The sequence below is a fragment of the Colletotrichum spaethianum genome (assembly GCF_022836535.1).
Source record: "Colletotrichum spaethianum MAFF 239500 DNA, contig44, whole genome shotgun sequence".
Classification (NCBI taxonomy): domain Eukaryota; kingdom Fungi; phylum Ascomycota; class Sordariomycetes; order Glomerellales; family Glomerellaceae; genus Colletotrichum; species Colletotrichum spaethianum.
The window spans coordinates 144,349-161,150 of NW_026054814.1; the positions used below are offsets into that span (position 1 = coordinate 144,349).

General features: G+C 50.1%; 5 protein-coding genes and 1 non-coding gene across 6 annotated transcripts; 3 read left to right on the top strand and 3 right to left on the bottom strand.

The window, feature by feature from the left end:
- Positions 1-9,074: 9,074 nt before the first annotated feature.
- Positions 9,075-9,866, bottom strand: ColSpa_11255 (short-chain dehydrogenase TIC 32, chloroplastic; the record flags this gene model as incomplete). The annotated part of the gene is made up of 1 exon (XM_049277467.1): positions 9,075-9,866. One exon carries the CDS (start codon positions 9,864-9,866, stop codon positions 9,075-9,077), a length of 792 nt encoding a protein of 263 aa, XP_049133424.1.
- Positions 9,867-11,350: 1,484 nt separating this feature from the next.
- On the bottom strand, positions 11,351-11,738 carry ColSpa_11256 (amidase chyE; the record flags this gene model as incomplete). Its single annotated transcript, XM_049277468.1, has 2 exons — positions 11,351-11,368; positions 11,397-11,738. 2 exons carry the CDS (start codon positions 11,736-11,738, stop codon positions 11,351-11,353), a joined length of 360 nt encoding a protein of 119 aa, XP_049133425.1.
- A 652-nt stretch (positions 11,739-12,390) lies between these two features.
- Positions 12,391-14,208, top strand: ColSpa_11257 (nonribosomal peptide synthase chyA; the record flags this gene model as incomplete). The annotated part of the gene is made up of 4 exons (XM_049277469.1): positions 12,391-13,140; positions 13,182-13,493; positions 13,555-13,746; positions 13,795-14,208. The coding sequence occupies 4 exons, from the start codon at positions 12,391-12,393 to the stop codon at positions 14,206-14,208; spliced, it is 1,668 nt and encodes a 555-aa protein (XP_049133426.1).
- A 9-nt stretch (positions 14,209-14,217) lies between these two features.
- On the top strand, positions 14,218-14,595 carry ColSpa_11258 (nonribosomal peptide synthase chyA; the record flags this gene model as incomplete). Its single annotated transcript, XM_049277470.1, has 1 exon — positions 14,218-14,595. The coding sequence occupies one exon, from the start codon at positions 14,218-14,220 to the stop codon at positions 14,593-14,595; it is 378 nt and encodes a 125-aa protein (XP_049133427.1).
- A 153-nt stretch (positions 14,596-14,748) lies between these two features.
- On the bottom strand, positions 14,749-14,864 carry ColSpa_rRNA_048. The gene has a single exon (XR_007414279.1). It is a non-coding gene; the product is annotated as a 5S ribosomal RNA (ribosomal RNA).
- A 1,453-nt stretch (positions 14,865-16,317) lies between these two features.
- On the top strand, positions 16,318-16,794 carry ColSpa_11259 (uncharacterized protein; the record flags this gene model as incomplete). The annotated part of the gene is made up of 2 exons (XM_049277471.1): positions 16,318-16,564; positions 16,700-16,794. The coding sequence occupies 2 exons, from the start codon at positions 16,318-16,320 to the stop codon at positions 16,792-16,794; spliced, it is 342 nt and encodes a 113-aa protein (XP_049133428.1).
- Positions 16,795-16,802: the final 8 nt, after the last annotated feature.

The following is a 16,802-nucleotide window of genomic DNA, read 5'->3' on the forward strand; positions in this document are numbered from 1 at the left end:
TTGAGTGAGGTGGTTTGATTTTATGATGGTGAGGGCGAGGTGAGAGATTAATTGACCTGTCGTCGGAAGATGGGGTTTTTTTTGGGTTTGGTGTCTTTTTGGGAAAGAAAAGCTTCACTTTTTCTACGAGTCTGACAGAGTGGACTAAGGTTCAGCTACCTCTAGTGCTGATGTCGGCCCTCTTATCGCTATCGCGATTTGTCAGAACTGATGGCTCATAATTGTACGGAACACCTGCGGGGACATACGTACCTAGGTCTAGCTTGGCGCGGCGATGTAAACTTGTTAGATACGATGTCAACACTTTGTACTTGGGATGACCTGCTTGTGTAATTGGCATTGTTTTCAGGCTCTATCGAATGGGAGGTTGGTCTTTAAATTCCCTAATAAACGCGCCGGTTTTACCAAAGCTTGGAGTTATTAACCAATAGTATTTGCGCATAACCACCAAATCTGCGCATCTGTCAGATTGACGGGCGCTTAAAAGCAGCGTGTGGAACGGGCGGTCGGCGGAACCTCGGTTCATTCCGGGCCGAAGGCATCAAGGGGACCCCTCCCTTTATTCTAACGCGCTTTGGGCGCCTTGTAGGCGTGAAGCTAGACACGACATAACAACATACACAATTAACCCTAATTCGACTTCTGCGAAATGACGGTCGAGCCTCAATAATGCCCGATGGCCGACGACGTGTGGAACCCCGACTGACACCCTACCAGCGGCGGCGACACCGCACGATGCCGAGTTGTCGCTGGCCGGTCAAAAGGTGCAGCAATGTGGTGGGGCTGTGAGATCCATCACAGCATCCGTCGCGCCACAACATTCAAATGCCACCAGCCTCACCAAAATAATACGGAAGGCATCTTGAGCCGGTAGCTCGGTGAGGGCCTGTACGGTGCACCCGCCTACACCGACTTCCACCGAAGCATCCAACTCGGCGCTCAGTATCTCATTAGTCACCTTTAATAACTATCCCATAGAAGGGGTTAAGGCTAATGCAGATGATTCGAGTGCGTATAGGCACTGCGCTTGTGTTAGTCGGGTCTTTATTGCCGTACATGCCCGGGGACGCAGCGCTGGACAAGGAGATTGCGAGGTTAGGGAACGAGTTCCGCCAGCTTCTCCACGAAGGCACAGGACGTGATTTTGTTCCCGTGTATCTGAACTATGCGTTTGGAAATGAGGGGCCGGGGCCGGAGCAGTGTTATAGGTATGAGAAGTGGCGGATGACTCGCCTGCAGGAAGTGAAGGCGGCGTATGATCTTGATGGCTTGTCTAGCTTTTATAGACCTATTGCTTAGGTAAGTTAAGGTAAGGGGAATCTTAGATTATGCATAGAGCTTTGGTGGTGAGTTTGGATTCTTTTCGCTTTGCAGGACGAGTACACTAATTATTTCGGCTCGGAGGGTTTTTTTAATTCAATGTCAAGACTATGAACTTGCTCGATACACCACGCGCTTTGCCTCGGAAAAAGTACGAGGATAATCTCGCAGATATGAGTCTACTCAAAGACTACTGACTTTAGAGTAATGAGGAAGGTAACTGACTATTTGAATATGATACGGGATATTATAGAAACCAATACCTAACTCTTGGGGGTTTTTTTTTGTTGTTGTTATATGCTGACCTGGGTACTTGTTATATGAACTACGGGTAGGAAAGTGAAATATAACTGTTATATTTGCGGAATGTTGGAATAACAGCACCAGCTGGTTGTACGACACGCACGACTCAGGGACACACATCATGGCAGAGGGCACAGACTGGATATTCGGCTCTCGGTTATCCATTGAGGGGATCAAAAGTATATTCATGCCGAACTGACTCAGGGACGTACGAGATCATATATCTTGTGTACGAAAGCCAAGTCTTGTAGTTAGGAAGATAATCACGGAAAATACATCTTTGGTTCACCCTAACTTTAACCCGAGTACGATCGTACAAACGGGTTCTCTCAGGAAGAGAGAATCCATTCAACACTGATCAGTGGTTGCTTGGCAATCCGTGCGATTGCTTTGTGCAATCACAGATTAGCAAGAGTGAAGAGACAAGACTTAGGCTTTACGGCCGGGCTACCGGGTAGTCTTGCACTTCGTGCGAGGCGAGAAATCCTCAGGGATACCTAAGGGGTCACGCTAGAAAGTCTCTTGTGCTAAGAAGCCTTAATCCTACCTATTGTCGCCTGCTAAGCTGAACCGGGTAGATAGGATAAAGACGACTTTTGCTTTACTATCGTACAAGACAGATTCCCGTTGTCGCCTGCTAAGCTGAACCGGACGAGAATCTTTATTGTACTGTACGTAGAGTACAAAGTGTGCGCCACGGCACCAAACAAACCAATTTTGACGTCGTACGATACGAAACGACTACCGAACACAACATGGCTTCCCAAGAGGATCCAGAAGACAATCGTCAAAGCCAATATGACAATATTGATGGATACCTGCCAACGTACGAAGAAATAAGTGCAAGGAGCGAAGTCCCACTGCACACGTGGAAGAAGACTGTGAATCCTAGACGCTGGGGAAATCCAGTCGATATTACACAGGCACCGTCCGAAGAAGAGATGACTACGTACATTGCGTACATCAACATGGAAATGCTTCATCTTAGGCAATCACAGGAAAACCTGACAATATCACTGTACGAAGATTTTAACGAATGGTCTACCTTTCAATGGGAAAAGGTCTATCGTGCGTTCAGGGCAGAGTTCATACGACTTATTGAGCTAAAGGGATTCCGATTACCGCCAATAAGAAATGTGAATCAACAGCTAGTTGAATTCATCAAGGAGATTGGGAGGAAGTTTGATGAGCAAGAAGAACAGCTTTCTACTCGTACAGCACTTACACCAAGTCGTACGATTACAACAACTCAAACACCTGTTCGAAACCCTGAATCAACTTTACCCCAAAACACAGCTGAACCGACAACAGAGCCAATCAAGCCCCCGTACGATACACAGACAACTCAAACATCAATTGTACGAGAGCAGTCACAATCAGCTTCAGGAAACATGCCTCCTGGAACAAGATTCACACAGGAGGTTGAGAGTTTCCCACAAATCCAGGGTCGTACAACACCTTTACATCAAGGAGACAGCATCTATGACCTACCACCAAGACGAATAGTCCAGAATGGATTGTGCGAGCCAACTACAATCTCAATCTTCCAGAAGGGATGGAGAAAGGACAGGAATTATACGGGCAAGCCGTACGATATCCTGTACGACAAGGCAAAGGTCTTTATCAGTTTTTGTCGACGCCTCAGGATCACTGAAGATCAATACCATGCAGTATTTCCTGATATCTTGGCTGATCGTGCGGAAGAGTTTTATCTCCATCACATTGGACCAACAAGGAGATGGGACGAGATGTACAACATGTTAGAAATGCACTTTAACACTAACATCAACCACACTCTCTATTGGACAGATTGGACAAGTCTATCCTTCGCACGAGTCAGACAAGACAATCCAGACAAGAATCTGATGGACGTATTAGAGATACTCTTAGACAAGATACCCCTCGTACAGCGGGCACTTGGCCCAGGTTTTCAGGGGGAGATTATGCTTCGTACGCAAGTCACCCAAGCGTGCAGAGGTGTACTAGAGCTAGAAACTGCTCTAAGCAATCTTAAAGCACATCACACATGCGAGCAATTCTTTTCTAGCCTAAGAGCATCACTACAGGTCGCTTTAGACAGGAAGTCTATGTCGCACGACATCAACTTTGTGGATAGAAGATACTCTAACAACAAGAGTTACCCACGACCATCGTACAATAGACCGTCAGACAACAGAGGATCTTCTCGACAACCTTGGAAAGGTCAACCTTCATCACGACCTAGGTTTAATCGTGCAATATCTAAGAAAAGATGTTTTGTGTGCAAGAAGGAGGGTTGTTGGTCTACGAATCATTCGGACGAAGAACGTAATCGTGCGAAAGACCAATACCTTCAGGCATGCGGTATACTTGAACAAGAACCACAGAGAGATTTTGCCTCGTACCTTCTTGACTTTGAAGGAGAAAACCCAGTGGACGAATCGTGCGATGAGGAGGGAGAATTCACAGGAGATGAAGAGACATCAGCTTTCCTAATGTCTTCTTCATTCTTCCATCGCACGACAGGGGAGGATATTTTTTCATTACCAAAGACGTCAAAGGCCTGTCAATTCTTGTTGCACGATCCTTATATCTCATCGTACCAAGGGGAACTATGGGATACAGGAGCAGCGAAGTTCTCTACCGTAGGGAAACCTCAAGTGCTTGCATACCTACGGGAGAACCCTTGTACGGCAATATCCTGGGGACCAGGATCAGCAAACGTACGATTCGGGGCAAATGACTCAATCACATCGGTTGGCACTATGGAAATGGAGAATCAGCTTGGAAAGGTTACGTATCACATCCTTGATGCTCCTACTCCGTTCCTGTTTTCATTGTACGATGCAGACAGGTTAGGTGCATATTTCAACAACGTCGACAACGTGATTGTACGGCAGGATGGAAAACCTATCCCAGTCGTACGGAAATGGGGTCACCCATTCTTCAACCTTAGTCGCACAGAGGCCAGCATGTTCTTCACAGAAGGACAACTCCGAAGGCTTCACAGACGATTTGGACATCCTCGTACGGACCGTCTTTACCACCTCCTGAAGAAGGCTGGGCATCACAACATTGACATCAACATTCTAGAAAAGGTCCAGAAGTTTTGTCATCATTGTCAATCGCACGACTCAGCACCGAAGAGGTTTAAGTTCACACTTAAAGACGAAAGCTACTTCAACTATGAGATAGTTGTGGATGTCGTACGACTAAGAGACAAGAACGCCTTACACGTTATCGACACAGAGACAAGCTTCCAAGGAGCCACCTTCCTGAAGTCCTTATCTGCACGAGATACGTGGAATGCACTTTGCAAGTGCTGGATCAGCACGTACATTGGTCCACCAGACCATATCGTACATGACCCAGGTACAAACTTCGCATCAGCAGAATTCAGGAACTATGCCGACATCATGGGCATATCGTGCGAAGAAATGCCAGTAGAAGCCCACTGGGCAGTAGGCAAGATAGAAAGAGCTCACGCTCCTCTGAGGCGTGCGTACGATATCTTGTATGCTGAGCTTGGGCACAACACGGACGAGGAAACCATCCTCCAGATGGCTGTGAAGGCATTGAACGACACAGCTGGTCCGCACGGCATCGTACCTACACTACTTGTCTTTGGTACATATCCAAGGATTAACAAGGACTCACCTCCATCGCCCGAAATCACCCAAAGGGCAGAAGCAATCCAAAAGGCAATGAAAATGCTTCAGAGCATTCGTGCAGAAGTAGAGATCAATCGTGCGATCAACACCAGAAATGGCCCTAACCTCCAGAGCATACTATCACTACCGATCCAGAGTGAGGTTCTAGTATGGAGAGAAAACAAGGGATGGACTGGACCGTACAAAGTCCAGGCTATAGAAGGCCATACGGTGACAGTCAAGATGGTCAATGGTCCTACACAGTTTCGTGCGACACATGTCAAACCATACCATCAAGACACAGCACAGTCAGATTCAGATATCGCACGACCTATTCCTCAGAAACAGCCAAACAAGAGAGGAAGACCAAAGAAAGGCCAGAGAAGGGCTGTACGACAATCACCACGTACTAATCAGGCATTTCTATCTCAGAAAGAAAAAGACCACAAGGAGTTAGCAGAAAAGTTACGGCTTGACAATGTGATTACAACACCAGGTGCTCCGTACGAAGAGTCAGACCAAACAGAGATAGACAACCTTATTAACCAGGGAGTCTTTACCTTTGTACCGTACAATCCAAAAGAGCATGACCACCTCCGTATCTACAAGACACGGATGGTACGAGAGATCAAGAACTTGTCATCTAAGCCGTACGAGAAGTCAAGACTTGTCGTACAAGGGTATGGGGACTGGGAGAAAGAAGAACTCTTAACCCAGGCACCTACTATCCAACGGATGAGCCAAAGGCTCATACTTGCGATTGGACCTACCCTCGTGCGAGACTACAAATGCAAAGGGGAACTCAGAGACATAACCCAGGCATATACACAATCGGACGATCGTCTAACCAGGACGATTATCGCACGACTACCCAAGGAGTTAGAAGACAAATACCCTAAGAACACACTTCTCCATATCTTGAAACCACTATACGGCCTAGCAGAGTCAGGCCTATACTGGTACAAAACCTATTCTGAGCATCACAAGAAAGATCTGAAGATGACAGAGTCAACGTACGATCCATGCTTGCTGTATACAACAGAAGGACCGGATACCTTCGGGATTACAGCTATACAGACAGACGATACACTTAGCTTTGCTACACCTGCCTTCTCCCAGAGAGAAGAAGAAGAGCTGAGAAGGAAAGGACTTCGTGCGAAACCAAAGACCACCTTATCGCCCAACAGTGAAATTGACTTTAATGGGGGAAGGATTCAATCGCACGATGACCATATTACCTTTACTCAAAAAGGCCAGGCAAAGCACCTGAAACTCGTTGATCCTGATGCGCACGATGCACATCAGCAGTATGTTTCCCAAAGGGCAAGAGGAGCATACCTCGCATCTATCTGTCAACCAGAGGCATCATACGACCTGTCAACTGCAGCCCAAACTAAGGAACCTGATAAGAAGGATATTGAAGCTTTGAATGTACGACTTCAGTGGCAAATCGATAACCCTACACGAGGTCTTACATATATCCCTCTTGATCTCCATCGTGCGAAGATGTACATCTTTACGGATGGATCATTTGCAAACAACTCAGATCTATCGTCACAACTTGGATTTGTTATCGTACTAGCTGAGGAAACAGCTCGCACGACAACAGACTTCCAGATCAAAGGAAACATTATACACTGGAGTTCAACAAAGTGCAAGAGAGTCACACGAAGCGTACTTGCAAGCGAGTTGTACGGGATGACCACAGGATTTGATAGTGGGATATCCCTTAGTACGACACTCACCAAGATCCTTCATACATTACAACTCCCAAGGATTCCAGTTATCATCTGTTCAGACTCACGATCTCTGTACGAGTGCCTCGTACGACTAGGCACAACAGATGAAAAGAGGCTTATGATTGATATTATGAGTCTACGTGAGTCGTACGAAAAGAAAGAGATCTCAGAAGTGAGATGGATTAATGGGAAAGATAACCCTGCCGACGCCTTCACCAAGAAATCGCCAAACTCAGCACTTGGACAATTGATTACAACAAACACATTAAGGATTCGAATCGAGGCGTACGTTGAAAGATTAGGAGAAAACACTTGACAATTAATTCGTACGACCTCACCGCCGTACGTAACCAACTATCTGAAAACGAAGTGTAACCTCAAGAAGGTATCTGATATACCTGACCACTACCAATGCCGATCTCAATGTCGGATCGTACCTCCACCATATCCACAACCTTCCCGAATTACCATATCGTGCAATCCATCTGATTGTCGTACGAGATTTCAGGGAAGAGAAGTTGTGCGATTACTCCTTGTCGATAACCATGGGGCTGGCAGAAGTGCCAAGGAAGCGACCGCCCTTGCCGACGTTCTTGCCAAGCTTGCTGCCAGGCGTACGAGGCTCACGAGCATTGGTGACGTTGGGAGCCTTGTAGTTGCTGGGGCCGCCGTTGTCATCATCGTCATCATCATCGCCCGGGTTGTCGGACGAATCAACATCTCGACCGCGGTGGGTGCAGCGAGCGCCGTGCGACTGCTAGACGCACTCGGCGCAGGCGCCACCCTGAAAGGTGGGAATGCGGGTGCACTGGCGGAAGCGCGGGGAGTCAGTAGTCGCGCATTTATTGCCACAGGCAATGGCCGCACGACCACGAGACTGAACCAAGACCGCAAGGAAGTAGCCCTGGCGGCGGATGATGCTGGCAACAAACTGCTGGACAGAAGTGTTGCTAGTGACGCGGATCTCGATATCGCGCGACGGCATGTTGATGATGAGACGCTCCTCATCCTGCAGTCAAGGTTAACGTACGAAGACAAGGTAAGGACAAAAGTAACGTACATTGATGGCCAGAGCCAACAGAAGAGCGCGATTGTTGGCGTTGCCAGTCGGAAGACGAAGCCAACGACCACCGGACGCATCGGTATGCATACCGATGTTGCCGAAGATCGAACCACCGGTGGCAGCGAGAGACATGATGGATTGATCGTGCGAGGTGCTACTGATGAATCAGTAAGAGGAAACGTACGAGAGGAAATCCTACGTACAAGTAGTTGTTGTTGGAGTTGATTGAGGAAGAAGGGGAAGATCGTTGTTGATCGATTGTATGGGAAAACGACGCGTGCGAAGGGTGAAGAAGAAAAGAAAAGAGGAAAAGAAAAACAAGTGAGAAGGGTTTTAAATACCTAAGGTTGCCGTACGAAGGAAGGAAGGTACGTTAACAGCAGGAGCAGAAGTGAAGTCAACGAGGAAGGAAGGAACTTCACCAACACGTGGCTTGCCTGCTCAACCAGGCAAGAAGGGAATGGACAGTTGCCTGGAGTTTTGATATTGGTGATTTATCGTACAACGCAAGTGGCCTAACCCACAGGGTTGTACGATGAGGTTATTGATGTCACAATCAGCGCAACCTGATTGGACACCGCAGGGAGTCGTGCAGTCACAAAAGAAAAAGTTGTGAGTGTTGGAATAACAGCACCAGCTGGTTGTACGACACGCACGACTCAGGGACACACATCATGGCAGAGGGCACAGACTGGATATTCGGCTCTCGGTTATCCATTGAGGGGATCAAAAGTATATTCATGCCGAACTGACTCAGGGACGTACGAGATCATATATCTTGTGTACGAAAGCCAAGTCTTGTAGTTAGGAAGATAATCACGGAAAATACATCTTTGGTTCACCCTAACTTTAACCCGAGTACGATCGTACAAACGGGTTCTCTCAGGAAGAGAGAATCCATTCAACACGGAAAGATTCTTATCCTAGCCTTGAGATGGTTATAGTAAACGAACACGGAATCGAGAATAGAAGTCTTATTTCCTCTCGTAAAAGACAGTGGTTTATCGACCATCGGCGCCCTCACGCAGAACCCGGCAGCTTCAGTCCCGTAAAGTCCTCCAAAGCCCTCACCACCGCCTCCTGCAAGCCTACGTCTTCGGTAGCAGGCAGCGGCTCGCCCTTTTGCTTTTTCGGATCAAAGTACCGACCCGTCTCCCCACTCACATCGTATTCGCCCTCGGCCAGCATGACATACGTCTCCAGCCCGTCTTCCATCTTGTCAGGCGCCTCGAACTTTGTGAGCTTGGTAGGCACGTAGCCCGGGTGCATCGCCACCACCGACGTGCCCTTGCCCTGCATCCTCCTCGCGGCCGCATTCACGAGGCACATGACGTGAAACTTGGAGTTGCAGTACGCTTCGAAGTCGTTCCACTCCTTCTCGCCCCTCCCGAGCCAGAAGATGTCCTCGACCTCCGGCTTGGCCTCGCGATGCAGCACCGACGCCACGAACACGATCCGTTTCGGTGGCGTCAACAGGCAGGTGAAGATGTACGGCGACACCAAGTTGACAAAGATCTGGGCGGGCACGCCCGACTCGGTCTCGCGGAAGGGCCCGTACAGCAAGCCGGCGTTGAGGACAACGGCGTCGAACTGCCCGACTGCGTTGGCCTGCTCGGCGAGGGAGCGAGTCTCGGACGTGCTGGTGAGGTCGGCGACGAAGACGCCCGCGGCGCCAGGGACGAGGTTCTTGGCCTCTTCGGCGCGGGCCGCGTTGCGCGCGTGCAGATAGACGGTGTGGTTGCGCTCGACGAGTTGACGGGCGGCGCCAAGGCCAAAGCCGTCGGTGGATCCGGTGATGAGGATGCGGCCCATCTTTCACTCGGGTGACTTGCGATGGTTTGTAGGGGTGGGATTGATGTTGTGTTGGGATGGTGTGATTTTGACGACCAGGAGCTTAAGTGAAATGGGGGGAGGGGTTTGTAGGGACCGATGGTATGTGGAAGACGGCGGGTGAGATGTGTGAGGTCCTCACGACTTCAGCGAGTGGGTTGGGAAATTGGGAAATTCAATCGGAAGCAAGAAAAATCCTTGATGGTGAAGTGGATCTGTTTTGTAGCAACGATTACAAGAGGCATTTTGCGCATCATCGGCTTGGATCGGGGTAAGAAGTAAGGGAGGTCGGTGGGTTAGCCGACCCAGCTGAGTTGATATTGTACCAGGTACTAATTAGCCCGGGGTATTCTCAAAGTATACCGTCTCCTAGAAGTATCCGTAGTGTAGACCGTGACACTTGGATTTCTACGGATACTGTAGGGCTGATTTCTGGTGGAGCATCTGCACGCTACCTACCTGTTGGGCGGCGGGAATTAGAAACCGCACAGCCTCATGTTTGACGGCTGCATCGCCAGCACGAATTTCTCAACAACAACAACTCAGAAATCCGACTAATCTTCGATGAGAAAGTTGTAGAGATTCAAACGAGGAGTCCAATCCTATTGGTTGCGCACGTTGTCGTGAAGAACCAGGGGGAACTCGGAGGCTCCACCTCGAGCTATCATTCCAAATGGACTTACATACCGCAGATATGCCGGTTGGTTTCTAATTTCCGTCACCTGCTTGTACCTACATTACAGATGCCCGGGAGAGCTGACAAGGCTCTGCAAAATCCTAACAGTAGGCTTATGATGGGGTCGTCTGTTCTGTACTGTTTACTTCAAGCTAAGGAAGGGAAGAAGGGAAGTTCAAGTCAGCGTGGATATTATCATATTATACAGGCAAAGGTAGCTCAGCTTCTTCTTTTTTTTTTGTTCTTCATAGCCTTACTGTTCCATCTCGGCGGCTAACGTGAAGTGAGGGGTTTCCAGTGGGGCACCTAGTGGGAACCGGCGGGGTTGGGCTGACAACCCCGCTAAGCCCCGCTGAGCTCCGGATGGCCCGGGCAGAGTCCCGGCGTCGTATTAGGGCACCGGCCCGTAACACGCGGCGCTACGTCGCATAGCTAATAATTCAGCGCCGACAGCGAAATACAAGTAAAGCTACAACCAGCCACATCATCACCGGTACCGGAGATTTCACACACCCAATTAAAGCACTTCCGAAGTTGACAAAGCAAGTACTTCATACTACTATTCGTGCCAACCTCGGGACCCCTGATATATGCCCCAGGGCATTACGTACGACTCATTACGTTTAAAATGCTTTCCCAAGCTCCACGGCGCGGTCCATCTTTCAGCTATACCCTTTCATCCGCACCTATGCCAACCGAGCTTTAGCATATCTTGTCAGCCTTGCCTGCACCCCTGAGTCGGATCATCTAGGCGCTAAGCAGTGGGCCGGAGGATTCTCCCAAACCATTATTACGTCCTGTGGCCTGTCTATTTCCGGTTCAAATGCACTACCTACGCGCACAGTACTCAGTACTCGTTGTGCATCGAAGCGCGCGACCAGGGCCTCTTCGTCCATTTTCACCATGTGAATGTCCACGCCCGGCCATGTAGCTGTGCGGTGCGCCACGGCCGACTCGTCTGCGCCGGTACCCTTGTCGAAATGCACGGTGAAGCACTTCATCTTGGAGGGCACGGTCAACGATTCGGAGCCGAGGTGGTGGCCTTGCTTCATGAGGTGGGCTACCATGCCGGCCACCGAAGACGAGTCGATGCCGCCCAACAGGCAGACGGCCACCGGCACGTCGGCTTTGAGGCGGCTTCTGGGGGCCTCCAGGAGACGTGTGCAGACGTTCTCCATGAGTTTAGTGGCAGAACAAAGATCAGGGATTAACTACAAGGTAGGCTTTAGAATTGATATGCCATATAGGACAGATGCAGGAAGAGACTTACCTTGTCTAGATACTCGACATCCCAATAATGCACCTAATGCTTTTGCTTACTAGGCCTTGCGACTAAGTAATGTCCCAGAAGAACCTATAGCACATCACGTTTCATCAGCACTTCGTCATCTCCCTCTACGCCTCATCCACAGAGCGCCCAAAAGTCTAAGGAAGAAAGAAGATTTACTCACCCTATAAATACCTTTAAAGTAAGTCTCGCTTCCCGCCCGCCAACTCTGTTCCCGCAACTCCCTCACGCCCTACTCCATTCCCTTTCCAAACCTCAGAAAGCTCTTTATCTCGGTGGTCACTAGCAACTTCCCGTCGTGCCATGTGTAGTACAAGCTCTTGATGCCATACCGATCCCGTCTGGTAATCAGTCTCTTTTTGTTCTTGTCCCACAGCACGAACGTAAACTTGCCGCAGAGGTGCTCTAAGAACGAGAGGCCGTAGTGTTTGTACAGGGCGATAACAATCTCATAGTCTGAAGTCCCGACAAAACGGAACTCGGGTAAGAGGAGATCTCGGTAGTACTCGTGGTTGTAGAGCTTGCTGTTGACGACGGCGGAGATGGTGGGGAACGATCTGTTGCTGCCGGAGGTTATCTTCGATCCGGAGGTTATCATAGATGTCTCTAAAAGCACCCGAGATGCTCTCGCTGGACTGGCAGAGATTGACATGGATACCCCAGCGTGCGTCGTCTTCTCGTCTGGCTCAACTGGTCTCCCAAAGGCCATCCAGCTCCCGCACCGCGCGCTGTCCACTTCGGCGTATCACCTCTCCACCACCGGCCATCTCTCTCAATGCTTCCGTGTCTTCCACTTTGCCTCGTTTGCATTCGACCTCCCCATCGGCGAACTGTTGTTCTCACTCAGCGCGGGTGCGACGGTCTGTTTGCCGACCGAGGAAGAGAGACGAGCGAACCCGTCCAAAGCCGCTGGAGATTTGGGCGTGACGTGGGCTCTGCTGACACCCTCCGTAATCGGCCTGCTTGACCCCGAAGAAGTGCCTACGCTGCGAGTTCTGGCGTCGGCGGGGGAGCAACTTACGACGCAGATCGTGGAGAGATGGGCAGGGAGGGTGAGTTTGTTCAACATGTATGCGCCGGCCGAGTGTACCGTCATCTCGCATATTTCGCGCATTTTACCAGGTGCAGATACACCGCCGGCGTGTATTGGTCGCAGTCCCGGCGCCGTATCGTGGGTGGCCAGCCACAACAATCACGACAAGCTCGTGTCGATCGGGACCATTGGCGAACTGCTCGTCGAAGGCCCCGTCGTGTCGTCAGGATACTTTGGAGACGCCGGGAAAACGGATGCTGTGTTCCTTCTCCTTCGAATCCACCCTCATGGCTGACCCAGATCCGCGGCGAGGCTCAGGGCGGCAAGATTGGCAGGGTGTACAAGACGGGGGATCTGGTGAGGCAAAGAGAAGATGGCACTTTGCTGTCCCTCGGACGCAAGGATGATCAAATTAAGCTACACGGGCAGCGGCCAGAGGTTGAGGAAGTGGAACACAGCATTACCTTGCTGTGCTCGAGTGTCCGTAAGGTGGCGGTGGATTGTGTCAAGATCACGGAGAAAGGAGGAGGGAAGAGAGCGTTTTTAGTGGCTTTTGTCGCGCCGCATGAGTTTGAAGATTGGGGAGAAGTCGGAAAGGAGGGTGGACTGGAAGTGATCCAGACCCAAGGACAACTTCTACACCACCATCGAGAGCCTCTAAACCTCTCTCCAGGACACCCTACCCTCATACATGCTCCCCTCATACTTCCTTCCCTTCTTGAACATTCCCCTCAGCTTGTCCGGGAAAGTGAACCGCAAACTGTTACGGGAAGAATCGACGACTCTCCTTGGCAGCCAGGATCACAGGGAGAAGTACCAATTTCGCACACGCACAGCACGCGAGCAAGCAAGAGACGGAGAGCAGGTTCCTCTCACGGAAAATAAGACCAAAATCCTCCAAATCATCGCCTAGGTGTTACCTTTGGATGCGGCACGACTGCCCATCAACGGCAACTTCTTTGGCATAGGCGGTGATTCCATCTCGGCCATGCGTGTGGCTGCGCTCGCTCGACGCAAGGGACTTCGGCTGGGCGTCGCCGAGATCTTTAAGCACCAGATCCTATCACAAATTGCAGCTTCTTGCTATCCAGAGTCAAACACAAACAGCACCTCTCGAGATTTGTCCGAAAGCTCGTCGACCACCGACAGCAACAGCGAAAAGGCCCTGGGATGTGAACTACCGCCTGGTCTGCCACAGGAAGTGGCGCAGCAAGTGGAATTGGCTCTCCCCGCGACAGATTTCCAGACAATGATGCTGTACAACTTTTACTCGCGCTATCTGTGGGTTTCGCTTCCGGACACCATCAACACCAAAAGGTTACAGTAGGCGTGCAAGATGTTGACGGAGAAGCATTCGATTCTGCGGACCGTGTTTACCACCACCACCATCACCACCACCACCCCCACTGCCTCCGTCGACCAGCTCGTCCTCTGTAGCCTCTTAGTGGGCCTGAAATACTACGAAGATATCGAGTCATTGGAACAGCACTTCACCACCGATTCAATGTCCTACGGGCCCCCAATCAACGTCGCCAAAGGATTCCAGGTGCAACTTCTCTCACTCCGTAACAAGCAGAAGAAGTACCTAACACTGAGACTCCCGCACGCCCAATTTAACGGCCTGTCCCTTAATATCCTTCTCGACAACCTATCGGCCGCCTATGATGATAATACAAGCCATTCTCTAGCTCCCTGCGCGCAGTATAGCGCTTAAAACTACCCGACGTGATTAGTTTAGTGGGGAGGAGGACAAGAAAGTAGCCTAACAGTATTAGGTATAGAAATTCTACTATTTGCAAAAGAAAACCTATTTGTTTCCTTAGGGTTAAGTTAAAAGGGATCAAAAAGAATTAAAACAATTAGAAAACATACAACACCAAGTATTCGCTGGTCGTCACCGACCCAACTACTAATCCGGCCCTCACTGGCTTATCTATGGGAGAGCGGACGGGATCCCGAATTCTCCAGTGGGTATGGTCGTATGTAGTCAATGTTAAAAAGAACCTTGGTTATACAGGCAAGGCTTACCTGAGGTGGAGTTGGTGTTGATAGCTTCAATGAGAAAAGGGTTCTAAATGATGAACCATGTTGTTCAGATGTTGGCTGTTCAGTCTAGCAACTTGCATTTTGAGGGAGTTTGCACTCCACCTTAGACGCTCTCGTGCTTTCGACAAGCCCCAAGTCAAGGAAACACTAGCTTTTCGCCCATGCTTTGCTGTGCCCAACCTCTCCCTCGACCATGCCTACGCAGCATCATTCTGGCAGCCGTGGCTCGCCCACTATTATTCAAACTTTCCCATCTTCCCCAATCAGGATGCTGATATTTGCGCCGACAACGACCAGCGCCTCGAATACCGATTGAACGGCTATCCCAGATCCATCAAACACAGCTTCATCACCTCGCTGTTGCTGCTCTTATTCCTCATCTCATACTCCATCCCCTTGTCGACGCTCTGTGCTACTCGCTTCAATTCATCAGGTCCTCTCACGCCACCTTTAAAGCCAAAGGCTAAAACCGATAATGCCTCATTGGATCAATATCACTGTGCGCAGCGAGTTATGATCAGCCACGACGTCCACGATAGACATGATGCCACTATAGAACTTGATTCCGGCGGGAGTATAAGTGACGCTCACACCAGCGAAGTGCCTGTCGCAGCGATGCAAATCTATATGGCCGCTGAAGTATCCTCTGATGTCTACCTGGTCTTAGTCCTCAAGCTGTCTCATAATCTACTGTCGATGAAGGCGATCTGGGCTTCTTTAGACCAAATGAGTTCTTCGTCATCTTTTCAATCATCATAACTGGCGACAAACGTCTTGCCCCTCCTGTGCGTCGTGCATGGGGCATGGTCTATTCATTACCCAGTCTCCAAAGTGTCTCGTACCTTGTCGACGTGAAGTTCACAGCATGTTTCAATTTAGCTATCAGCTTTAAAGACTTGATCCAGCCACAGGGAAATATGGAGGGGTGTGAAAACAGGACTTAATTAGACGATGGCAATTGAGAAACAACTTGGCCAAGACTTGATCGAACGAATGGCCAAGGGCTGAACTGCCCTTGCTGCTTAAGCACACTAACTTCCAAGTTGTTACTGCGTCAGTAGATCTCGCCAACGTGCCGTTGTCTTCTTGCGCATTGCTGACCAATCCCGCGTGTACAGATGCATCCAAAGATCCACTCAAGCGGCTAACCTCCAATACCGACTATCATTGGAGAGACTACCCTGCTTACTATGCATGCAGATACGGAAGGGAGATCCCCCGCTCTGAGATGGTTGGTGTGATGGCCCAAAGGTGTGTCCGTCATGTGACCGCTGCCTGGCTTCAGCATTAGCATCGTCTTCAGCTCCTGTGGCCTGGAGCCTTATCCATTCCATCCTCTTCATCTGTCCTCTGGTCCCGGCACCGACGGCCCCGTCCATGTTTCGCCCCTATGGACCTCACTATCGCGTTCGGCATCGGCGCCGGCGCAGATAGTGTCGACCCCTTCGACTTCGCCAAGGATGCTCTGTCGCGTGTCTCGCAGATCGCCGTTGACCTTGGCGCGCGCAAAAAACTATGCGTCGCGGGCTGCCTCGCTGCCGAATTGCTCATTGCCCGAAAGACCATGGTCTCGGCAGGTGGGACGCAGCTGCCCAAACTTCAGCGACGGGCTCCCAAGCTTCTGAAAGATCTGGAGCGTGTGTGTGCGGTATGTTGCGTTTAACTGGAGTTGCGCGTTTTGTGCAATGTGTTACTGAACAAACGGCTAAACTGACGCCGCATGTAGTGGCCAGAGCCGCCCGAACCTCACCACCCAATCCTTCGATCCATAGTCAGCCCCAAAGGGAAGGGGAGCGAAGAGCGTGTGCGACAAGGCTTTCAGAGCTTCGCCAAGTCTTCTCCATATGTCGTCGACCAATACTTCTAGAAGCTCGA